Raw genomic sequence first — 24,401 nt, forward strand, 5'->3', positions numbered from 1 at the left:
GGCAGATTGATACTGGTCTTCTTCCATCGCCAGCGCCTCTGCAACTCTGGTCTTCTGTTCCATGCCCTCTCATCTTAGGCAAACTCGCATCTGCAAATCAACTCTCTGGATACTAGACTTGACGAAGAAGGGAACTTACAGAGAAAAATATAAGAAGTATATGTGAGTGATGAGGAAGAGAAAATGGAAAACAACCCAGATTGAAGAAGAAGATGTTCGAGAGAGGACGAAGATGTGAGAGAGAGACTTCTCTGGTGATGTGAAAGAGGCGTTGGAAAACAACCCACTTTACTGTATTTGTTCCCCACTATGCCTTATCATTAATCATTAAATAATAGAATTGATTTTTTTAATCTTTCCTCTACTATTACGTATTGAGACTTCTTTGGTGATGTGAAAGGGGAGGTGGAGATGGGGTCAAACGAGATTTTATCTCATCTCATTTAAAAAAAAAATCTTAAAAATCTTCCAATATTATATCTCTTATTTTGAAATATCTTAAATTACTATTTTATCTCTATTATTTTATTTTAAAACCTTAAAACAAGGAGAAGAATTTCTTCATCTTTTGAAAACTTCGCATTTTTCACTTTCTGACTTATATGTATGTATGTATATATTATATATATATAACTAATATCACTATTCTTTTACTAGCTTATTCATGAATTTGATACAAGTATAATTTTTATGTGTAAATATACATTTATTTACAAGATATACAAGAAATTTACCTAAATCCGCCTTAGCCGCCTAGGTGCCCACCTAGCCGCCTAGCCGCTAGGCGCCAACTCACCGCCCGACTAGCTCCTAGCGTTTTTTAGAACCTTGGTTACTAACCAGACACCTTTCATCTTCTTTCTCATTCTGTTAGATGCCATGTTGATCTGCCATAGCTAATCCATATCCATGGACCCCAGCCACCCCATATCCTCATTCCACCAGATCCACCCACACCCCTGCATCAGAAGATTTGCTCTCTCTTTCGTTCTTTCTCTTCGAATCAACATCAAAAGGGAGTCGCCGGATGCAATCGACGCCGATGATGACATGGTTTCCGGCGAATGGCAGATAAGTGGTTCTGGGTACGTCTTTTGGGTACTCTCCATTGGGCCACTTCATTTAGTCAGTCTTTTGGGTACTCTCCATTGAGTACCTAAGTATTGTCCTTAAACAAAAACAAGTCATCGGAATAATTAAGCCAAGGTGGGTGGGATGGTGGTGGGTTCATATGTGGTAGTTTGACTTTCGGTCATCCAAAACATAGGAATCCAACTTAGTGAGGATCGCGTATCGTGTGCTTAGAAATTATTTAATTTTTTATTTAAAATTAAACATAAATAATATCTGACGAAAACTGACCATATGATATACAATGAACGGTTAAGATATAATAATCTTTAGGATCCCACGAAATGGATTCAGAGAGAATCCTATTCCCAAAAAATATTCTCTTTTGACTTTTCTCGCTGCATCATTCAACTCAACTTGCAGATATTTTCATCCCGATTGAATTTTCAGTTCAGCCACAACTTTTGAAAATTCCACCAGAGATTTTTTTTTTTTTTTGAAAATCCCACCTTTGTTTTTCTTTGAAAAAATCCAAGTCCACGTATCTAAAATTCATTTTATCGTTGCATTTATATGCAAAATTATGAATGAAATATTATTCTTTTACCGGACAAACTGACAACATACATGCAATTTTAGCAATATTTTAAGCTAATCGTGAAAGTCCTAAGTTCGATACTTTGTAATCTGCGTATTTGCTTGAACAAGGCCATTGGTAGGTAGGGTACAATTTCCAACTAACCTTTTCCGAATCCAAAAAAGGTGGATAACCATAGTTCGACACTAGTGCCATCTTTTTAGAAAGAAAAAAAAAACTAATCGAATAGTGTGTCATGTGTTTTGCCAGACATAATAATGTGATTAGTTTAAGAATTGTCACAATGACATCCTCGGTTGATGTCATATCAAAATAACCAACTAACAAAGAATTAATCCTTTGTTCTTTCGCTATCGAGAAAAATCCCTCTCCCTAATTACAGTAATTGACCAACTGAGCAAGAATGTTCATTCATATGTCAATCCCTTGATTTTTAAACCAGAAAAAATTTTAACAATCTAGAATTGTACATAAATATTTCAATACTAAAGTAGCTCAATGTGTAATATTACAGTATACAATTCAACTAATATGATCAAAGTCTTGGCCAACTCTAGGTGGGAAATTAAAAAAGTGGCCGCCATTTGATCATGCAACTTGGACAAAATATATTATAGGACAAATTACATAAAATTACCTTAATTATCGATCGAACCACAATTTTATACCTTATTTTTTAAACATTGCAATGTCATACCTTAACATATGAATTCGTTGCAATGTCAGACATCCGTTAAATTTTCTGTCAATTTAACTATTAAATGATGACGTGGTAGGAGTGGGATTCACTCATTTGCCACCTTGAATAAAAAATAATAAATTACTAATTAACTTAATTTAAAAAAAAAAAAAAAAAACTATCTTCATTTCCCCAGATATCGTCTCCTCCCCCTACTCCCTCCTCCGCCCCCCTTCTTCCTCATTCGTCCCCTTCACTCCCTCATCCGTCCCCCTTCTTCCTCGTCCATCCGCCGCCTTCGAGTCCACCGATTCGGACCAGCGAGTTCGTCATATCAGATCGGCACATATTCAATCTGTTCGACGGGAAAGATGGGTGTTTTGACTCCCTCCCTGGTTCTTATGGAGGTTGCAATGAAATGATCTGGCTACGACGTCGGCGAGCACATACATGTCTTCTTCGGTATCAAAATCGATCCGGTTTTCTTTGAAACGGCAGTGGATCGATTCGCATGATGGTTGGGAGAAATCGAATGGTGGTTGATGGAGAACCGAACGGACGGAGACGGAAATGAGAAGGTGTAGAAGTTGACACGCATCGGGGAAGCGAATCTGTAGCATTGGTGGTAACCCAGAAAATGGGAAAAAAAAGGGGAAAGAAAAAGAAAAAAATTGGACTGTAATGAACTTCCATTCTTCAATTAATATTATGGAGGATTTCAAAAATCCGGAGTTCTGGGCGAATTTTCAAATGGCCACTTCTTGAATTTTTGAAATTTTAATTTCTCTAATTAAAAAAAAATGAATTTCTCTAATTTCTTGAATTTTCTGGGTTTGTATTTGTGTTTTTCGTTTTGGGTTTTGTTTTTGTGGGGTTCTACGTTTTGGCTTTCTGTAACTCTCCCTTTGCAATTTTGTTTGGTGGTTTTTCTTAGAAAAATGGTGAAGAAGAAGAAACTGAAGAAATGGCAGTGGGGCGAAAGCCCCAGTCGGTGATGGGATTTGAAGAGAGGGAAAATGAAAAGGGGATGGTTTCTAATGCTCAGTTTTGCGAAATCTTAGTGAACTTATGATGAAGAAATCAATTAGTTTTATGTAATTGGAGCAAGATGAATTGGGTCTGGTTTTGGTTTGCCATCGTAACCCACCTGCGTTTTGCGATCGCAGGTGTATCAGTTGTTCCCGGAGGAGGACGAAAATTAACTGTGTATAAGGAGGACGAGGAAGATGGGGAGCGGAGGAAGGAGTGATGGGAGGACGAACGAGGACGATTTCCAGGGAACAGGGAGGAGAGGTTTTTTTGTTTTTTGTTTTTAAGTTAATTTTAATTGTCAAATAAAAAATTAATAGTTTATTATTAATTAATTAATTTTTTATTCAAGTTGGCAAAAAAGTGGGTCTCGTTTCTACTACGTCATCATTTAACAATCAGATTGACAGAAAATTATGATTTAACAATCAGATTGATAGAAAATTTAACGAAGGTCTGACATTGTAACAACTTCATAAGTTGAGAAATGACATTGCAATATTTAAAACATGATGTATGAGATTGTGATTCGACTCATAATTGAGATAGTTTTTTGTAATTTACCCTATATTATATATGTATACGTTGTCAATATATGACTAAAATCTAATATATAATGGTCTTCTTCTTCTTACATGCAATGCATGATTCAGCCAGTCGGAATATAAGTGTTGGTCGCTTAAGTTCACCCCGTCGAGGAGAGCAAGTTCTGCACATGTACGATAAGAAGATGAAGTTGATGATGAGGATACTATTACTCTGCTTCCTCAGTTGCTTGTGGTTTCAGCTGTCCTTTCCTCAAAATGCTACCACTGATCCATCTGAAGGTTCTCTCTCTCTCTCTCCCTATACACATACACACTTTGCCCCATATAAGTGTTTTTGACCAGGAACTGGGCTTCTTTCCCTCAACAAAATGATATTTTAAGTGTTTTTCGACCATATGAAATGGAAGTTTCAAGGAACTTATTTGTAAAGCCTTTTTTCTTCCCATATACAAAGCATCCAAATTAAGGGTAATTTTCCTTTGTAATAATCAATTTGATCTCTCATTTGATTCGAGATAGTCTAGTAAGTGGTAAACAAGTCAAATTATGGTGTGATATAATCTAATACACTCAAGGACTGAATTAACTGAGAGCGCAGTGAGGGCGTTGAACTCAATATTTGAACAATGGGACACAAAAGCGGCGCCGGGCATGTGGAATATCAGTGGAGAACCCTGCAGTGGATCTGCCATCAACGGCACCGACTTTGAGTTCTCCGATAACAACCCAGCCATCTATTGCAACTGTACTTACGACAACAATGTTACATGCCACATCACCAATCTGTATGTTAAACTACTCTCTCTTGACGAACAAGATTTCCATGCCAATGCTGATTTTTCACTTGCTACCTATATATGTTAACGTCATAATTTGACTGTGTCGCTCCATTTTATGTAGTTCTAAATGTTCAATCTTTTTGCTTTCCAGGAGCGTGAATTATCTTTACAAACAGGGGGTGTTTCCAGAAGAATTTGTGGCTCTGAGATATCTCACATCTTTGTATGAATTTTTTTCAACTCCCTTCTCTGTTTTCGGCTCATCAAAATCATATATTGGATATTAAAACTTGTAGAATTATCAGAGAGACAGGCCAAAAACTCACTTCCAACAACGCTGATACTGTTCCCAACTTGGTAATTACCACATGCACAATCCGTCAAGTGTGGGGTTTATCTCAAAAAGCCTCAGTATTAGTTAGAGTGGAATTTGGATATTTAAATTATTCTTTCTTTATTTCTATGGCCAATGTGGGATTTCAACAAAAATACGATGATGTTGTAAGATTAAGAGTTAACGATTACACTTCCTTTCAATTTTTGTAGGCATATGGATAATAATTATTTCACCGGCCCCCTACCGGCATTCATTGGCAATATGTCTGCATTGACTGAATTGTAAGTAGTGAGAGAACATTTCTTTAAGTACTCATACTTCTGATGAGACCCGTAGCAATTTGTATACTTCATTTTGAATATCATAATCTACAGTTATGTTCTTTACACCTTTTCGCTACTATTTATGCCGTAATCTACAAAAAAATCATTATGCTTTTATTGAATAATGCAGTACTAATTTCCTGTTATGTAATGTAATTAAGTTTAATGGTGCTTATCTTTCACTAACTGGTATCTCCATTCAGGTCAATTAGGGTCAATTCATTCTCTGGGCCCATCCCCAAGGAGCTTGGAAACCTTAAGGAGCTAACTCTGCTGTAAGCCATGAAAAATTAGAGAGCGTACAATAAAATTTTATGCAAAATTTTGTTATAACAATGGAAGAATTATCTGAAGGTTTCTCTCTCTCTGCAAAATCTAGCAGGGCATATTCTCTTCATCTCTCTACAATTCACACACACTATGTGCTTTACATAACCGTTAGAATCCAAGGTGGATTCTCTCTCTTCACAAAACAATCTCAGCCTTACATCTAGCTAGTTGCTAGGATCATTACACCTGACATTATTTGCCTTACTACATGAGAGCTGCACACTTGGTATTTTAAACTCAAGTGAATACACAAATTTGATACACAACATATTTCCTAATCAGCTATAAACTTACAATTCAACACAACCTTCTATCACTCTTCAATAATTGCTTTCAAGTAAGTGTTTGCCCGTTCAACATGACTTGCAGGGACATCGAATCAAATAATTTCTTCGGAACACTCCCTCCAGAACTTGGTAATTTAGCCAAGCTCGAGCTACTGTAAGTGCTTCGTTAAATCATCAAATTTGAATTACAATAAAATTTTGGTTCATCACTTCATCAAAATTATCTATTGGATATTAAAAATTGTAGAATATTTTTATGTAAAATTTTGTTATAATAATGGAAGAATTATCTGAAGGTTTCTCTCCCTCTGCAAAATCTAACAGGGCATGTTCTCTTCATCTCTCTACAATTCACACACACTATGTGCTTTACATAACCGTTAGAATCCAAGGTGGATTCTCTCTCTTCACAGAACAATCTCAGCCTTACATCTAGCTAGTTGCTAGGATCATTACACCTGGCTTTATTTGCCTTACTACATTAGAGCTGCACACTTGGTATTTTAAACTCAAGTGAATACACAAATTTGATACACAACTTATTTCCTAATCAGCTATAGACCTACAATTCAACACAACCTTCTATCACTCTTCAATAATTGCTTTCAAGTAAGTGTTTGCCCGTTCAACATGACTTGCAGGGGCATCAGATCAAATAATTTCTCCGGAACACTCCCTCCAGAACTTGGTAATTTAGTCAAGCTCGAGTACATGTAAGTGCTTCGTTAAATCATCAAATTTGAATTACAATAAAATTTTGGTTCATCACTTCATCAAAATTATCTATTGGATATTAAAAATTGTAGAATTATCAGAGAGATGGCAAAAGGCTCACCTTTTAATAACACCGATATTGTCCCTAACTTAGTAATTATCACCTGCACAATCCGTCAGGTGTGGGGTTTATCTCAAAAGGCCTCGACATTAGTTGGAGTGAGATTTGGATAATTAAACTCTTATTTCTTTATTTCTCTAGCCGATGTGGAATTTCAACAAAAGTATGGTGATGTTGTAAGATTAAGAGTTAACGATTACACTTCCTTTCAATTTTCGTAGAATGATCGATCAGAATTATTTCACCGGTCCCCTACCGGCATTCATTGGCAATATGTCTGCATTGACTAAATTGTAAGTAGTAGAGAACATTTCTTTAAGTACTCATACTTCTGATGTGACCCGTAGCAATTTGTATACTTCGTTTTGAATATTATAATCTACAGTTATGTTCTTTACACCTTTTCTCTACTATTTATGCCGTAATCTACAAAAAATCATTATGCTTTTATTGAATAATGCAGTACTAGTTTCCTGTTATTTAATGTAATTAAGTTTAATGGTGCTTATCTTTCACTAACTGGTATCTCAATTCAGGTCAATTAGCGTCAATTCATTCTCTGGGCCCATCCCCAAGGAGCTTCGAAACCTTAAGGAGCTAACATATTTGTAAGCCATGAAAATTTTTCTGAAGGTTTCTCTCTCTGTCTCTGCAAAATCTAGCAGAGCATATTCTCTTCATCTCTCTACAATTCACACACACTCTGTGCTTTACATAACCGTTAGAATCCAAGGTGGATTCTCTCTCTTCACAAAACAATCTCAGCCTTACATCTGGCTAGTTGCTAGGATTATTACACCTGGCATTATTTGCCTTGCTACATTAGAGTTGTACACTTGGTATTTTAAACTCAAGTAAATACACAAATTTGATACACAACATATTTCCTAATCAGCTATAGACTTACAATTCTACGGAACCTTCTATCACTCTTCAATAATTGCTTTCAAGTAAGTGTTTGCCCGTTCAACATGACTTGCAGGAGCATCGGATCAAATAATTTCTCCGGAACACTCCCTCCAGAACTTGGTAATTTAGTCAAGCTCGAGAACCTGTAAGTGCTTCGTTAAATCATCAAATTTGAATTACATGTTAATTCCTTACGGATGAGCAAAAATTGCACTTTATTGTATGAAATTCCTTATGATTTTCACAGTTACTTGGACAGCTGTGGACTCGGTGGTGAAATTCCTTCAACATTTGCCAACCTCACCAACATGCAAGCCCTGTAAGAACGGCTCTTAAATCATATTTTAGATTTGTTCGTTTATCCAGTACTTTGAGATTGCTTTTCTTGGATGAGCTTAGTATAAGTCAACTTTTTGAATTTTAGCTCGGCATCGGACAATCCTTTCTCAGGAAAGATACCTGATTTAATAGGGAATTGGACACAACTCACTGATTTGTAAGTAGAGAAACCTTTGATCTTTTGCAGTTTATGAAAGCGGACCTGAGATGGATAATTTGTTCACAAGCTTCTTATATGTTTATGTAGGGAATTTCAAGGGAACTCTTTCGAAGGCCCAATACCAACCGGCTTTTCTCAACTGAGGTCATTGAAGTATCTGTAAGTACAAATGTTTCATGAATTGTAATTCTCTCTCTTTCTCCGAAGACGAGATTTCAATTTATTTTGCATATAATGATGTAGGTCTATCAGTGATATATACGATGGGTGCTCCTCTTCTCTTGATTTCATAAAAAATCTGAAAAACTTGACTGATTTGTAAGTGAAGATTCTCATCGATCCAGATACTTTCATCTAACTTCTTATCTTTTGAATTTTGATATCTTACTCCATCTACTTTTTATCAAACTTTATGTTTTTGGAATACAGAAAACTACGAAATGCATTAATCACTGGTAACATCCCATCTGATATTGGAGAATATCAAAGTCTAGAGACACTGTACGTACCAGCAAATATAAGCTTGAGTCCCAACGAGACCAATTAGTTTTCTTTCATTCTGATTGCTCCTCTCAACTTATCGTTGGTGTGCAGGGATCTGAGTTTCAACACTTTGAAAGGCCGACTCCCAAGTTCTTTGTTCACCATGAGTTCTCTTAAATCCTTGTAATCCCCGTCTTTATTATTATCTTTTTCTTGCCTTATCATACATAATTTATCAAATCTTCAACATTCCCTATTTTGATTGAAGATCTGGGCCAATCCTTCTAGATTTTGTGCACATCCGATCTTTTGTTTGTTCATCTCTTTTTCTTTTCTGGGTGCCTTCTACTATAATCGAAATGGCTAGGTTTCTTGGAAACAATTTTCTCTCTGGACCTCTTCCGAGCCAAAAGAGCGATCAACTTCAGACTATGTAAGTCCTTGTTTCTTAAAGTACTCATATCGAATGCACGGTGCATGTATGTGTTTGTGTATAATCATAAGCATTCTAATCCTATCTTACACAAGTTCTTAATAACTTTCATGCATTTTGTGTCTTCTGATTCTATTTTGTTATTTGCAGAGATTTGTCTTACAATTTTTTATTAGGAAGCTTTCCCCAGTGGGTGACCACAATGTCGCAACTGTACGTGTCCTTTTATCTTTCACCTTCATTTTACAGTTTAAATCACCAGAATATGTTCGGACAAAAAATTATCCCTGAGATTCGTTTTCACAATGCTACTTGCCTACTAAGTTTTGATCTTGTACATGTAATTTTCATTTGATAAAGTTATAGTTCTTCGTATGTTGATTGATTAATGATTTTATGCAGGAACTTAGTGGTCAACAACTTCATATTTGACAGTTCAAACATAGCGTGAGTTGAAGTTTCTCTTGCTCGTTTTAGACAAGCAATACTATCCCTACTCTTCCACTACATGATTCTAGTTGGATAACTTATAATTGTTCTCTGTGTTTGCAGTACTCTTCCTGGATTGAATTGCCTCCAGAGAAATTTTCCATGCAATCAAAATACCCCACGATGTAATCTGCTCTTATGTCACCCATCATTTACTATTTTAACACAACATCATGTTAGAGGAAAAGGCATTGCTTCTCTAGTTATGTATACATATGGGTATAGATTGCAAGCATGTTTTCATAAGTTCAGTAATACGCGTAACTGGTTAGAAATATGTGACTGAAGAACATTAGTATGAGTCTTCAAGTTGAAGTTTCATCGCTAATCATGGGTAGTTTTGGTATTACATGAAACTTTACAGATGCAAGCTTCTCAATCAACTGTGGTGGACAGCAAATGAAGGGAGATGGCATATTGTATGAGCCTGATGAATCAGTTCTGGGCTCAGCAACATTCAGTGTAACCAGTACAGAGAATTGGGCAGTCAGCAATGCCGGTTTGTTTCCTGTCCAACCTCCCTCATCGTCTCTGGAAAATAACCCATCGTTGGAAAATACCCATGCACAAGTCACCGGAACAAACGTGACCCCGGAGCTTTTCCAGACTTCAAGAGCGTCCAGAGGATCACTGAGATACTATGGCCTGGGCCTTGAGAATGGGCCCTACACTGTAACATTGCACTTTGCAGAGACGGTTTATGAAAGTCGCACTTCGCAAACTTGGCAAAGTCTAGGACGGCGTGTATTTGATATCTATATTCAGGTAAGACTGCTTATAGAATAAAAATTCTAACTTATTTGAAGTAAACACCTCATTGGACAAGTTTTCGATGTTTTAAGCTACATTAACTAAAGACAGTGATTTAAAGGAGACTAGAATTATCACCTACCTCTTCATTTGGTTGCTAGGGTACCCGCATGACGAAGGACTTTGACATATCGAAGGAGGCAGGTGGTGTTAACCGAGCAGTTGTGAGAAAATTTAATGTTAGCGTGTCAGAGAATTATCTTGAAATTCATCTGTTCTGGGCTGGTAAAGGGACTTGTTGCATACCCGATTACGGTGATTACGGCCCACTAATAGCGGCTGTCCATGCTACTTCAGGTATAGTATGTGTTGACTTATAGAGATTTCCTACAAGTGGTTTAAATGTATTTTTCTGCTGTTAATTGACACTGAAGAATTCGTCTATTTTATCACTCACATTTTACCCTAACAGTTTCCTGGCTTCCACCAACTAAGAAGAGCAGGACTGGGTTGACAGTTGGTATTGCAGTTCCTGTTGGAGTTGTGAGCTTGCTATTAATATTTGCAATTCTATATATGAGGAGGAAAACATCAGAAAAAGAGGACGACGAAGGTAAACGACCATATTATTAGTGGTATCCAATTCAGGTTTCTCTGCTCTGACATTAACACACACAAGTAATAATGCTTTTACGAAAGTAAAACTATTGTCACACTATTTCGTGAATGTGCAGATATTCTAGGATTAGACCCTCGACTAAATACTTTCAGTTATGCTGAGTTGAGAGTTGCAGCCGAAGATTTTAATCCTTCAAATAAGTTAGGAGAGGGAGGATATGGCCCTGTTTATAAGGTGAAATCCGTATTACATCAGTATCATGTACTTGAAGTAATGACAAGAGAAAGGGAGAGAGAGCGAGTGAGCGAGAGAAGAAAATAAAGCTTCTTTTTTCTTTCTTTTCATGTCACTAAATTGTGTTTCTGGGTACATTGTAGGGTACACTTTCTGATGGCAGAGTAGTGGCTTTGAAGCAACTTTCAGTAGCATCTCACCAAGGGAAGAGTCAATTTGTATCTGAAATTGCTACCATATATGCTGTGCAACATCGGAATCTAGTGAAATTGTATGGATGCTGCATCGAAGGCAACCACCGCATTTTGGTTTATGAGTATCTTGAAAACAAGAGCCTTGATCAGGCACTTTTTGGTACAAACCTATCTACTTTTAGGTTGCATGGAAACAACATTGTCTGCAGTTTCAAGCACTCTAAAATTGTTCAGAAATGTTTTTGATTGGATGTGTTCACTAAAATTTCAGGAACAAGTAACTTGCACCTTGACTGGCCTACTCGATTCAATATATTGTTGGGAACAGCAAAAGGACTTGCTTACCTTCATGAGGAGTCAAGGCCAAGGATTGTACATCGAGATGTCAAAGCGAGTAATATTTTGCTCGATGCAGAACTCTCCCCAAAAATATCAGATTTTGGACTAGCAAAGCTTTATGATGACGAGAAAACCCACATCAGCACCAAGGTTGCAGGGACAATGTAAGCCATCCTTTATTGTTTTTCCAGAGGATACATACATTATGGCCGCACACATTTATACTTGCATGAAATTTTAACACATGTTAATAATGCCTCTAATGATCTCAAGCAACATTGTGCAACCATTTGATTATCTTGCATTGCAGAGGCTATTTGGCACCAGAGTATGCATTGTTTGGACATTTGACAGAGAAGGCCGATGTGTTTGGTTTTGGAGTCGTCGTTTTGGAGATCCTCAGCGGGAGACCAAACTCTTACAATAACTTGAATCCAGAAAAGATTTATCTTCTTGAATGGGTAGGAATTGCATTCGCCTAACTTCATTTAGGCATTGTTGTGAAAAAATTTATTTATCCTTTCCCTTGACCGTGGCATAATGTTTTTCAGGTATGGACTCTACATGAAAACGACCAAACTCTGGGGCTGGTGGATCCGAGATTGATAGAGTTTGATGAAACTAAAGCAACTAGATTGATAAAAACAGCTCTCATGTGCACGCAGGGATCACCGATGGCGAGGCCATCTATGTCACGCGTGGTTGCAATGCTCTCTGGAGACATTGACATAGGCACTATCATGTCGAAGCCAAGCTATTTGACAGATTATAATTTTAAAGATGTAACAACATTTTCAACAGAAATATTATTGGCGGAGGATGATACCCCATCAACTGCATCCAAGGATAGTAATGTTCCCCTCAACTGTCAGCCGAGAGGCAGCAATGCAAGTGGTGCTAACACTCCCTGGATTGACCCTGCGCCTTCCGTAAACATGACTCAATCACTGCTCGCTGGCATTAGAAGATAAGGAAGGTGATAAATATCAGGAAATGATTTCCGCTTGCTCCTTTATCCCCTTGTGCACCCTTGTACTTGTTTTGGACCCTTTCCTTTTCTATATACACATTTTAATAATTAATTGTAATTGTACTTTAGCTTTGGCTTTTGGTAGTGGGCAGGGGACTGGCATGCCAGATTTGAATATATCTTAGCAGATGGATGTATATTCTACTTAATCGTACAAAATGACGATCTTATTTGGCAAGGCAAGCACCTTCTTGACCATCTTATCTGGCTTCAAATTTGCATTCATTGCCTCTTCTAGAATCACATCGAACACCTTCCCGAAATCAGCGGTCCAGTCCTGGCTTTTGATCAAAGTCTGCATATATTCAGCCCTCGAATTAAGATCATCGCCTTGTATCGAATGCAGCTGAGGGTTTTTGCATTAGGTGACCACCTTTCCCTTCCCTGGCTCGTCACTCAATTGAGGCAACAAAAGCCCCAAAGCCAAACCCGCCAACAAGGTGTTGTCAACATCACACAGCCAACCAATTCTTCAACTTCACCTGCTTTGAGTAGACCTCCACCATTTTCTTCCACTTAACATCAGCCTTTTGCTCGAGCTCAGGATACTTGATATAACTTAATATGTCATGCGAAAGCAGCGCGGCATAGCCAGGATCAATCTCATTGGCTGCAACCAGTTGCTCTCGCTTGTACTCCACTCTATAACCCCACCGGTTGGCAGGTTCCCAGCCCTCTGGCGCCATAGTTTTTCTCAAGGGCGACAAAACCTCCTGCCTTAGTCGGTCAATACAACAAACACTACCATCCCCTTCTTAAAGGCATGATTCTGGCGAGAAAACCTTCCTTGCAATGTTTTCGAACAACATATGATGATCAGCGATGGTAGGCAAAGAGGTAGCCGTTTGGGTAATCTCCAAGCAGTAATCATCATGATGGTCATGGTTATGGTCCTTGTGATGATGAAATTTTTCAATATCAGACTTGAGGCACTGGGCAAAAATATCCGAAACACAGTTGTGCAAGAAGCGGTAATTAGTGTCGCGCTCGTATCTCTGAGTCGCCTTGTTGGCCGTGTGGATCGCCTTCCTCCTCAACAACAATTCGCTTGCCCTTGACTTGGCGTCATTTTCCTTGACCTTCACCATTCTGTTTGAATCTGCCTCCTCCCTTGTCCTCCCAATAAATTTCAAGTGAGCTTCGCCCCATAGAACCTGTGAGAGAATGCAGGGAAGGTCTAGGATACATCCGAAGGAGCCGGAAATTGGCACGAGATTGTAGGCAAGGGTTTTTGGGTGGTTCTGGTGGAGCCAAACCGTTGCCGTGAAGAAAGCTTCGTCTTGGTTGCGTTTTCCACCGTCGCCGCGTCTATCTATGAAGTTGCATATGAGTTTAAGGCTGGTTAGAGTATTGTGCGACCAAGCCGAATGAAGCACTTGGTTCATCAGAGTTTCCTGGAATTCCACGGGCGACATGGCGTCTTGTCCCTTGGCGCAGTGGAAGTACAGATCAACGCAAAGGTTGTTGATGTTGTGGAAGCCTAATTGGAGTTGTTTGAATTTGAACTGCTCGGGCAAAGGCGGAGCAATTCTTGTGAATTGTGGCCAAACAGCCTTGTTTCGGCATGCTTCCAGAATCGATATCACTAGCATGAATGCCTGCGCTTTAATGCGGGTTTTCAAACCATGAATAATATTCATAGAGAAATTAACTGAAAATGCTACAGGAATACAATTACATTCTTAAATATAGCAATTCAGACAACACACATTTTACATGAGTAACGCTCACAAAACCACACATTTACACAATTATCTCCAAATGAAAGAAAAAGCAAGAGATAGGTGAATTGATCCATAAAATAAGCAGTTCAATTTACATTGCTACTCTCTTGTAGCTTATTAGAGCTTCTTTGCAGATCAATCATAGTGATTTCTTCATTGCTTTCACTAGATATTTCTATAGTTCTACTCTAGTAGTCCAGTTGACAGAACAAATAGCAAGTGCAATTTTATTCACTGCTTTGAATGTGTTGTAAAGATAATACCACCAACTAAGGGTGGCAATTGATTCTTGTAATAACATACTATAAAAGTAAAGGTATGGATAAAAAAGAAAATGGGTCCTTTGAAAGATATAGAACAAACCTGAAATTCAACGAATTGTTCGTTTACAAAGCGCAACACCAGACTTGATTTCCCAGCTCCAACATCCCCAAGAAGCACCTGAAGAACATCAAACATCACTATGGTGATCACAACATGCATTACCCAAAGAAAAATAATTTAAGAAAAAATAAACCTATTCATCACATAATGCTAAAATACATATGACTACATATCCATAATTCCTATGTTTACGGAACATCTTTCGATAAATCACAACCTTCATTTTAAAATGGACTTTCGTATTTGTATTTTGCTTGTAAGTATGGTCTTGGTTAAAATTTAACATTCTAGCATTTACTTATATGATATCATATAGCAAGAAAGCTATGAGACCTGACTCGTATATTGTATTCTCGTAGACCCTCAAAATACCAGAGCTAGACCGAGATAAACAACACGAAAGAGTAAAACTTCTGCTTTACATGTACACTGACATTTGCATGTGCAGAGCTCTCTTTCCTCCTTTCCTTTCTTTTCTTCCTCACCTTTCGGTTCTTTCTCCTTAATCTAAGGAGATTGTTGTTTTGTTGTTAGTGGTTGCCATCATCATCACATTCAAAATCAACTTTAGTTAATATAATTAACTTTAATAATTATAATAAGAAGTAATGATTATGTCCAACATTTGTAGGCTATATCTACAAAAAAAGTACTAAAAAAGTTTAAACACAAAACCCCCAAAATTATAAAATCAAAATATAATGTACTACCCCTTTTCTCCCGTTTTTCTCTCACCCTCCATTTCTGCAAATCACCTACCTCCCTCTCTCCCTATATACTCCCTACCTCTCTCATAATGTCAAAACTCTAAAACCCAATTCAGTGCCTCATTACCTAGTTTTTTTTTGTACATCTTTTTCAACTAAACCCTAAACCCCAAACAATCTACTGCTGCAAGCAACATAACGTCCACTTTGCAGGTTTTTGTGGAACCACTTTGCAGGTTTTGTGGAACCACTTTGCCAGTCCAACCCCACTTAAGAAGTGAACACAAACGCACCCAAAATCTCACAATATTATTACCACGACCTTATGCATAATAGGAACAACACTATAATCATTTGCCTACCAGAAATTAACTCTTCTACAGCAGCAAGTTTAACAACCAACCAACCTTTGAACAAAGAACACACGGACAGAAAGAAGCAGGATGGATGAATGAAGTGTAAGAGTGCATCCGGCGTGTTGTGTGAACGTCGTAGGCCACTGAACACACTAGCTCAAGGGAAAATTTTATAGGACGGCAATAAGGCTAGCGATGTTGTATGGCACAGAATGTTGGGCGGTGAAACATCAACACGTACACAAAATGGGTGTAGCGGAGATGAGGATGCTTCGTGGGATGTGTGGGCACACGAGAAAGGATAAGATTGAGAATGAGGATATCCGAGGTAAGGTAGGAGTAGTCGAAATTGAAGGAAAGATGAGAGAAAATCGGTTCCGGTGATTTGGACATGTGCAAAGAAGGCCGACTGACGCTCCGGTTCGAAGATGTGACTACGGGACAGAGGTTCAGGGCCGAAGGGGTAGAGGAAGACCTAGGAAAACTTTGGAAGAGACTCTAAGAAAAGGCTTAGAGTACTTGGATCTAACGGAGGACATGACACAAAACCGAGTGCAATGGCGTCCTAGGATTCATATAGCCGACCTCACTTAGTGGGAAAAGGCTTTGTTGTTGTTGTTGTTGTTGTTGTTGTACATCAAAGCAAAAGAACAACCATTATATAGGTATGCCATTATCATCTGGGGAACAAATCCAATTGGCAGCTTTTACGTACCTACAATTATAAGCAAAGTTTGGAATTCACAAAAAATACTGGGCAAATACTAAGGCTGCCATTTGAAAAAGCTAAACAACAACAAACTTTGACAAATTAACTACAGCTAAATTCAAATGACATTCGATATATGAAGACAACCTGAGAAATCAAAGGCTCTAAAATCAATACTATATTTCATGTGCCTTTTATTGATAGTGAACCCAACAGTAGAACCAGGATAAAAAATTGATTTAGAACCTTGCTATCTTTGTCCTTGTAAATATGATATTTTGGCATCGGCAATATATGACAAAAAAAAAAAAAAAATATATCAGAACTCAAAGAAAATATAGAACGAAAATAAAAAAGCAAACTATGAACGTTTAGAAGCTAATTTCATTAGCAATTAAAGCAACCAAGCTCTCTCAACACCAAGATTCAGGGAACCCAGAAATTTGATGAAAATTTTTCTAATCACTCAATTGGATTAGACAAAATCATGAATTTTTTTCTAAAGCCCAATTATATTAAATCACAAATTTGAAGCAGATTTTGAAGACTGAAAATTTTGACTAAAAATTAATGAACTAATTTTTCTTAATCAATAATAGCATACATATTTTCAAATTATCAATCAATAATTCACATATCGTTAAGGGTAAACAAATATATGAAGACTGAAAATTTACTCACACATCTAATATATCCTTGCATTTCTATTTGAATTCAGAGTGTGGAAATCACATCAACAAATCAAAGCCCTAAATTTTTATCATCCTGAACAGGAAAAATCTGTAAAATCTAAAATTTTTGACTAAAAATGCTAACTTAGGAATATGAGGAAATTTGCAAATTAGCTAAACAATGCTATTATTGATCCAATCAAAGGCAAATTGGAATGGTGCAAAACTAACATTAGAAAATTCGTTAAACTAAACAATGGGTAGAATGTTTATAAGATTTATATTTTATACAAAAGTTAATCTTCTAAAAAAGCAAAAAACACAAATTTTTTGTTAAGCAATCGCATGGATTATATATGCCAAAGATTAGGTGATGGTAGGCGTCAGATTACCTCTTTCGCCGAAGATACGAAACCCCTCATTGCCGACGTGGCGGGGCGGATCCTCTGCCCCAAAGTCTGAACCAACACAAAGATTAGGCAGTAAATCACATAATAATAAATTAATCAAGTGTTTTATATAATCAAAGTTCATAAATTGCAGAAGTAGAGGGTGTACCATAGCTGATGAGCTTCCAGCTCCCACTTTTTGCCTTAAAATTCCCAACATCTTTGATTCTTTCACACAAAATCACACTGAACGCAAACAAAAATTAGAAACAAAATACGATCTAAGAACTGAAAATTTCAGTGAAAGCACTGACAGAGAGATGAGGAGGAATGAATAACAAATGATATACTGGAAATATGAAAAAAACAAAAATCAGATCAAAATTCGGACATAAATAAACAATAGAAATTAGGGATTTGGGAGGGGGACGAACCTGTTTGGCGGATTGGAGCGGGGATCGGATCGATGATGCGATGTGTAAAAAATGAGCGTTGAGGGAGCGGAGCAGCAGCAGCCAACACTTTCATGCAGACCTTACTTGGAAAACCCAGATTAAACCAACCTTGAAGTTTCAAGGTTTTTACCCCGGAATCCAGGCAAAACCCAGATCAGACTCTAAGGCCTCGTTTGGCAGCTCGGACTGTACTGACTATTTCTGTCGGATAGGATAAATAGTCATCGGATAGTACTGACTAAATTAGTCGGGCGTTTGGTGCAGTATCGGACTAATGACCGTATTATTTATACTGTGTTTGGTATTATATCGGATAGAAGGAATCAAACTTAAAATAAAATTAAAAAAAAAAAACTGAAATCATCTCTCTTGTTCCAGATCTCTCTGCCGCACCCCCCCCCCCAAACTCACTCCCTCCCTTTCTATCCCTTATTCTTCTTCCCCGTCTGCTCCCTTGAACTAAACCCCACCACAAAGGTAGCAACAAGAAACCCAACAAAACCCACCTTTCAAATTCTCATTTTTTTTTCCCAATCCTTCTCTTTTTTTAGCTACAAATCAACCCAGCAAAAAAACACACCACAAACCAAGAAAATTCACACAAAGGAATTTGTTTTCTATTTGTCCTAAAAAACAATTGGAAGGAAATTCACGGAGGACACCTTTTTTTCAACAAACCAAGAACACTCATCAGAGAGAAAAATGGGGCTGACTGATTTTGGGCATTAGGTTGGGGAAAAGCATTGACAAAATTCGATTTGGAGGAGGGGAAGAGCTGAGTGACGCCTCCAGTTGGCGAATTCCTTAGCTTCCATCCGCCCCTTTTTGTATATCCCTGTGGAATATGTTATTTTGCTACTGGTCTCTTTTTGTCTCTCTCTCACTCTCTTCTTTGTTCCTCTGTGTGCTTTCCGTCGGACGAGACGAGAAATTAGTCGGAGAATGACTGCAGAGGAGTGGCGCCTAGGGTGGAAAACTCGTCGAGGAACTGCTCGAAGGCCCACTTTGAGAAGTCGTTAACGGCGGCTTCGTGAAGTTGGAGAGGACAACGCCCCGACTAATTATCCGGAGCTTTTGGGCTGTTTTAATAGTACGGTGTCAACCGTATAAAATTTGATGGGCCGGATAATTAAGCGGGTGCTTATTTAGTACGAGAGTGCACCAAACAACTGCTCCCGTATTATTTATCCTATCCGATGCTTTATACGGCGTGCCAAACGAGGCCTAAATGGGTTTATCAAAAATAATAATTTAATCAGAATCTTGGAAAACCCAGATCAGATTGTAAATTGTGGTTGCAATAATACAATAACACTCAAAATGATGTAGTGGGTGTACGGAATTAGGTGAATGTGACGAGCACCCATGTGTCTAATGGATTAAAATAATAAAATGGTATGTGATGTGATATGCTTTAGGCCCACATAATAATAAAATATTAAACAATGAGCTGTAAAGGGAAGATACAGATGCTCGTATTTTCTTCATGAATTTTTCCAGACAGTGAGATAGTGGGTATATATTACACTCTGTATTTATACCCTGCCATGAATGATTAAAGTTTCACTCTAAACATTTAAATAACGAATGTAGTCGTCAGGAATTATTAAAGATATGGTAATTACCCTTCTAAGGTGAAATCAAGCCCAAATCTGATGGGTTTCTTGTATTGACTTATCCAGTTTCTTCTCCCACGTTAGAATTTTGTGATTCTCATCTTTTAATTTTGAATTGACTTATCCATTTCAATTAGTGGTTGTTTTCACTTTTTTATATTGATATCATGTGTGATAATTAGACATATTCTCTATTTTCGGAGGCATGAGGCTGGTAAGTTCAGATAATATATTTAAACGTACCGAATATGTACCAAAGAAAAATATATGTTTAATCAAGAGGAAATATATGTACCAAATATGTTTTTTTTTAAATAAATATAAAAGGCCCAAAGACGGCCATGCCCTCTACTTCTTATACTAGCTACGTACGTTGCTGCGGTGTAACTCCTAGCAAGTTGGATGGATTTGAGATCCAACCAAAGCTCCATATGGGATTCTTAATTCGATTGATACTAAAACCCTAATTAACAATTTGGCTAATACACAACATGCATCGACCCTAACGTGTGAATCATTTTTTTAACTCGATAATAGCTTCAGATATACCTAAATTAATCACGTTTTCATCTTTTATTTTTTCCGTTTAATCAAAACATTTGACTTCGAAAGACAATCAAAATCAACGCACCCAACTGATAATTGAATAAAAATCAGTAACTGGAACCTGAATACCAACATCGACCTCGGTACAAAAAGAAGGCTTCTGAAACTTATGGTACATTCATAGGAAGGAAATGCCGCAAGAAAATAAAATTCACTAGAAAAATAACATTATTAATATCCTTAAATTCAAATTCTTCTCATATTCAACAAGTATTCTTCTCGGATTAAAACTCTGAGACATTAGTTAACAAGAATCTAGGAAATTTGCGTGCATTTTGGGGTGAAGAATATGGATACGGCAAAGATATGTTAAAGGCTATGGCAAAATATGTAATTTAGGTACATTACAATGGGTTAATTAAAATACACATGACACCAAAATTGTAGGAGAATGTTTAATCAAATTGTTCAAATGAACAGATGTTTAATCTAAGAAGCCTAAAAATGAGGGGTCTATATCAAAACGCCCCTTCTAATAATTACCCTTCCAACCCAACCCAAATATGATGGGTTTCTTGTAAATAAGGTGAAATCGAGGGGCAAAAATTTAACTATAGCTAAATGAACAGTAATCCTACCTCAATTTTAGAATAGATAACTAGAAAGTGTAGGCAGCGAGTTGCTGCGGGAAATGTGATTCACACGTTACTGCGGTATTAGAAAATGTATGACATATTTTGATGAACTAAGTTAGAAAAACGACTACACGTGCAAACAATGCAAACAACTAAATTAGACGCAAGCCAACTAATTTCGAATTTAACCAAATCAGAAAAACAATCATAATCGAACAAATCTCTACTTCCCATATGAAGTAGAAGATGTCCCCTGTTTTGCATCTGTGAACAACGCGGTTTTCACCCTCTACGAACAAAAAGATGAAAGTAAAAATGTTTAACAACATTATAAAAATTATACATACATGATTATATATGTATTTGTACAAAGTATAAAGATTTACTAACAGATTCGAGGTTAAATTTAACAAAACAAGTAATTATGAATTGAAATCAAAATATATCATAGTTGTTAAAAAATACTTTTGGCTAAATCTTACAAATAGAATGAAAATGTCGCTTTCTTATCAACTAATCAATTGTCTCAGCTGCGGAAAAAAATTGATTTCAAAGTGTCCTTTACCAACTGAATGATGCATAAAATCTTTAATTTCAAAATAAACCAACTTTCAAAAATCCCAACACGATATGACATTATAAAAAACCTTAAACCCTTTACTGGAACAAACCTCAAAATGCCCACTAATTGTTCTGGATGGGACACACCAATTTTTACCATGAGAAAAAGCAACTCCAAACCCAAATTAAGCATTTGATAAATCGTATTTACTGAAGAGAATTGTCAAGAATCTTCGACAAATTGTCTGTAATTTCCGCCAAGCTGAGTGTGCATGTGAGAGGTGTTGATGAGGCTGAAAAAGACTGGCGCCTCCTCGATATCTGGGATCGACGCTTCGACAAATTGCCCGTGATTTCCGCAAAGCTGAGTTTGCGTGTGACGGGTGCTGACGCGTGTGGAAAAGCAAGATGCCTTTCCGATTTCTGAGCTTGTCTCTTCGATTTCTGAATTGGCATCTCGAATGCTGAGCTTGCCTCTTCGATCTCTGAAATCCCGTCGAGTGCTGGTTTTTTTATAGAGGCACGTAGTTCGTTTCAAAGCACACTTGAATTTTCGCTTGTGAAAACTCCCTTCTTGCACTTCTAAGATCTTGATTTATCCGATCTTTTCTTTCTTCAACACTTTGAAAATGTCTGGACCCTCCGACCGTCGTTTTGACTTGAATCTTGGTGAAGAGGCAGTCCCGCCTTCTCCAGACAACATATGACGCACATCATTCATATCCCCTATTGGTCCTCTTACCGTTGGGGATTCGGTGGTGAAGAATGATATGACCGATGCGGTGGTGGCCCGAAACCTTGTCACTCCCAGAGATAACAGACTACTTTCCAAATGGTCTGATGAGTTGGCTGTTAAGGATTCTCTGGCTCTCAGTGTGCAGTGTGCAGGTTCTGTGTCTAATATGGCTCAACGCCTATTTGCTCGAACCCGTCAAGTTGAATCATTGGAGGCTGAAGTGACGAGTCTCAAACAGGAGATTAGAGGGCTCAAGCAGGAGAATAAACAATTGCATAAGCTCGCACATAGCTATGCGACAAACATGAAGAGGAAAATTGACTAGATGCAGGAATCTGATGGTCAGATTTTACTTGATCATCAGAGGTTTGTGGGTTTGTTCCAACAGCATTTGCCTTTGTCTTCTGGGGCTGTACCGCGTAATGAAGCCTCAAATGATCAATCTTCGGTGCCTCCTCCTCCTGGGGTTCTGCCTAGTACTGAGGCTCTGAATAATCACCCTCTGGTGCCTCTTCGATCTGGTGCCTCTTGATTTGTCTTTTTTTTTTAAGTATGTATAATGCAAATTTATGTAAAATTTCCAGAAAAAATAAATAAAAACGGACTTTATTTCTCTCGATGCATTTGTTTTTTTTTTTTGCTGTAAACATACATATATTATGCACACATACATACATACATATTAATTTTTCACGTGGACTGATCCACCATTCTTTTTTTTTATTATTAATTTTTTTCACATGGTGCCAGAAGCACGAAGACTCCACCAATTTTTTTTTTATATTATTTCTCCTTCTTTCCAGCTTGGCTTTAAAACAATCAAAACACGGTAAGTAGAGCACCCAAAACCTTTACAATTATTATATTTTTTTTTTATTCTTTTATTTTTTTTCTTTGCACATGGTGCCTGATGCACCCCCCCCTTTTTTCACGTGGTGACAGCACCACTTTGCTTTGCTCCACCATCATTTTTTTTATTTTATTTTTTTATATTTTTTATATTTTTATATTATTATTATTTTTTTTGTATAAATTTGGGTGATGGGTAGAGGAATTTGCAGGGAGTGGACGAAGACGGACGGAGAGCTTGCAGTCGAGGCTTCATGACCGGCTAGTCGTTTGACTGTGGTTATTGAAGTTCTTCGCCATTGTTGTTTGCCACTGCCACTGCACAACCACTGCACTACCACTACACAACCACTGCACTGCCACTGCATTTTTTACTGCCTTGCAGAGGAAAAGACGAACGAGGAGCGGAAGAAGAGGCGGCGGAGGAGATGTGGATAGACGATGCCAACGCTTTGGAGCTGGGTTCCTTGCTGGGCTTAGGCGTTGCACAAAGGAGAGGGTGCCCAGATGATGCACTGCATCACCACCGCTTGCACCATGAAGATCTCTCTGTTAAAAGCTTTGAGCAGACTCCACAAGATTGCAAATCTATGGAAGGAGAACATGAGAACCTAGAGATCCAGTCGCCAAGTCATTGCTGCAAGTAGAGAGTACAAATGATTGTCTTCCTTCAGATATGGAGTTGTTATTTGCGGGTGAAGTTGGTCAAGAGGCCGTTGTGGCTGTATGTCGCAGAGACGGAGGAGCATGGTGCTCAAAAACTGGAGCGGAGGATGGAAGATGGTGGTAGGGCAATGGGCGAGATGATGGAGCAGTTGCAGGAGGACGATGGAGAGGAAGATGCAGGCGCAGTCATCAACGCAGAGTTCTCTTCGTCCATCAGCAAGTCATCCGTCTTCCTCAACGCCGCATGCGCAATCACCAACACAGCCCCAAATTCCCAATCAGCAGCGCCACCAAAATATTCACCGTCGCGTGGGTCAAGAACAGCAGCACGATCGTCACAACCGCTTGTTCTCTTTAACGAAAACAAAGAAAATGAATAATTTTTAATGAATTTCGTGTGCTTCTTCGTCCTCTGTCGATCAACTAGTGGTGCAGACTTTTGGAGTTTGGTGGATCTCAAACTCCATGCGACTCCAGCTCACTTGCCCAATCCATGGACCCACTTTCACTTTCTTGGACTCTCTCTTTTTCTGCTGTCTGCACTTTCTCTTTTTCTGCTGTCCGCTACCTTACAGAGGTGCAGAGGCTTCGTCGATGGTGAT

At 38.0% G+C, this 24,401-nt stretch overlaps 4 protein-coding genes across 10 annotated transcripts in view; 1 reads left to right on the forward strand and 3 right to left on the reverse strand.

Annotated features, from left to right (window-relative positions):
* The first annotated feature begins 2,532 nt into the window (after nucleotides 1–2,532).
* LOC126620783 (probable LRR receptor-like serine/threonine-protein kinase At1g56140) lies at nucleotides 2,533–12,866 on the forward strand. Of its 3 annotated transcripts, XM_050289065.1 has the most exons (28): nucleotides 2,533–3,641; nucleotides 4,031–4,204; nucleotides 4,524–4,710; nucleotides 4,856–4,927; nucleotides 5,251–5,322; nucleotides 5,568–5,639; nucleotides 6,064–6,135; nucleotides 7,038–7,109; nucleotides 7,353–7,424; nucleotides 7,799–7,870; nucleotides 7,973–8,044; nucleotides 8,150–8,221; nucleotides 8,312–8,383; nucleotides 8,468–8,542; nucleotides 8,654–8,725; nucleotides 8,819–8,890; nucleotides 9,075–9,140; nucleotides 9,291–9,353; nucleotides 9,543–9,587; nucleotides 9,693–9,754; nucleotides 9,994–10,394; nucleotides 10,541–10,736; nucleotides 10,852–10,992; nucleotides 11,114–11,232; nucleotides 11,376–11,586; nucleotides 11,698–11,929; nucleotides 12,076–12,226; nucleotides 12,317–12,866. In XM_050289065.1, exons 1-28 carry the CDS (start codon nucleotides 3,575–3,577, stop codon nucleotides 12,734–12,736), a joined length of 3,474 nt encoding a protein of 1,157 aa, XP_050145022.1. In that variant the 5' UTR covers nucleotides 2,533–3,574; the 3' UTR covers nucleotides 12,737–12,866. The 3 variants fall into 3 exon arrangements, with proteins under 3 accessions (XP_050145022.1, XP_050145024.1, XP_050145023.1); XM_050289067.1 differs by lacking the exons at nucleotides 6,064–6,135; nucleotides 7,038–7,109; nucleotides 7,353–7,424; nucleotides 7,799–7,870 and adding an exon at nucleotides 6,623–6,694; XM_050289066.1 differs by lacking the exons at nucleotides 6,064–6,135; nucleotides 7,038–7,109; nucleotides 7,353–7,424.
* Nucleotides 5,709–18,349, reverse strand: LOC126620826 (uncharacterized). The gene is made up of 8 exons (XM_050289151.1): nucleotides 18,170–18,349; nucleotides 17,905–17,963; nucleotides 17,739–17,804; nucleotides 15,338–15,410; nucleotides 14,883–14,980; nucleotides 7,720–7,868; nucleotides 6,440–6,543; nucleotides 5,709–5,880 (listed from the first exon to the last, which is right to left on the reverse strand). The coding sequence occupies exons 1-6, from the start codon at nucleotides 18,261–18,263 to the stop codon at nucleotides 7,851–7,853; spliced, it is 408 nt and encodes a 135-aa protein (XP_050145108.1). The 5' UTR covers nucleotides 18,264–18,349; the 3' UTR covers nucleotides 5,709–5,880; nucleotides 6,440–6,543; nucleotides 7,720–7,850.
* Nucleotides 13,025–14,459, reverse strand: LOC126620811 (uncharacterized). Its single transcript, XM_050289109.1, has one exon. It carries the CDS (start codon nucleotides 14,433–14,435, stop codon nucleotides 13,551–13,553), a length of 885 nt encoding a protein of 294 aa, XP_050145066.1. The 5' UTR covers nucleotides 14,436–14,459; the 3' UTR covers nucleotides 13,025–13,550.
* LOC126620830 (uncharacterized) overlaps nucleotides 14,720–24,401 on the reverse strand; it is a 53,163-nt gene continuing 43,481 nt past the window's right edge. For 3 of the 5 annotated variants that reach the window (XR_007622666.1, XR_007622665.1, XR_007622667.1), the window contains exon 9: nucleotides 14,859–14,960. The gene's annotated coding sequence lies outside the window, so the exon portion shown is untranslated. Of the gene's footprint in view, nucleotides 14,961–24,401 lie in introns of all 5 variants that reach the window. The other 2 variants (XM_050289156.1, XM_050289158.1) reach the window with 2 other exon arrangements.

Source organism: Malus sylvestris, chromosome 5 (assembly GCF_916048215.2).
Source record: "Malus sylvestris chromosome 5, drMalSylv7.2, whole genome shotgun sequence".
NCBI classification, from domain to species: domain Eukaryota; kingdom Viridiplantae; phylum Streptophyta; class Magnoliopsida; order Rosales; family Rosaceae; genus Malus; species Malus sylvestris.

What these genes read in the sequence shown, in the direction of transcription:
- LOC126620783 (XM_050289065.1), top strand. Translation starts at nt 3,575, where the DNA reads ATGGGGAGCGGAGGAAGGAGTGATGGGAGGACGAACGAGGACGATTTC. An exon ending in TGGACACAACTCACTGATTT is followed by an intron (nt 8,222 to 8,311) that starts GTAAGTAGAGAA and finishes ATGTTTATGTAG; the next exon opens with GGAATTTCAAGGGAACTCTT. An exon ending in TTTGACAGTTCAAACATAGC is followed by an intron (nt 9,588 to 9,692) that starts GTGAGTTGAAGT and finishes CTGTGTTTGCAG; the next exon opens with TACTCTTCCTGGATTGAATT.
- LOC126620811 (XM_050289109.1), bottom strand. Translation starts at nt 14,435, where the DNA reads ATGAATATTATTCATGGTTTGAAAACCCGCATTAAAGCGCAGGCATTC.
- LOC126620826 (XM_050289151.1), bottom strand. Translation starts at nt 18,263, where the DNA reads ATGAAAGTGTTGGCTGCTGCTGCTCCGCTCCCTCAACGCTCATTTTTT. An exon ending in CGCTCCAATCCGCCAAACAG is followed by an intron (nt 17,964 to 18,169) that starts GTTCGTCCCCCT and finishes TTTGTGTGAAAG; the next exon opens with AATCAAAGATGTTGGGAATT. An exon ending in AGAGCTCTGCACATGCAAAT is followed by an intron (nt 14,981 to 15,337) that starts GTCAGTGTACAT and finishes TGATCACCATAG; the next exon opens with TGATGTTTGATGTTCTTCAG.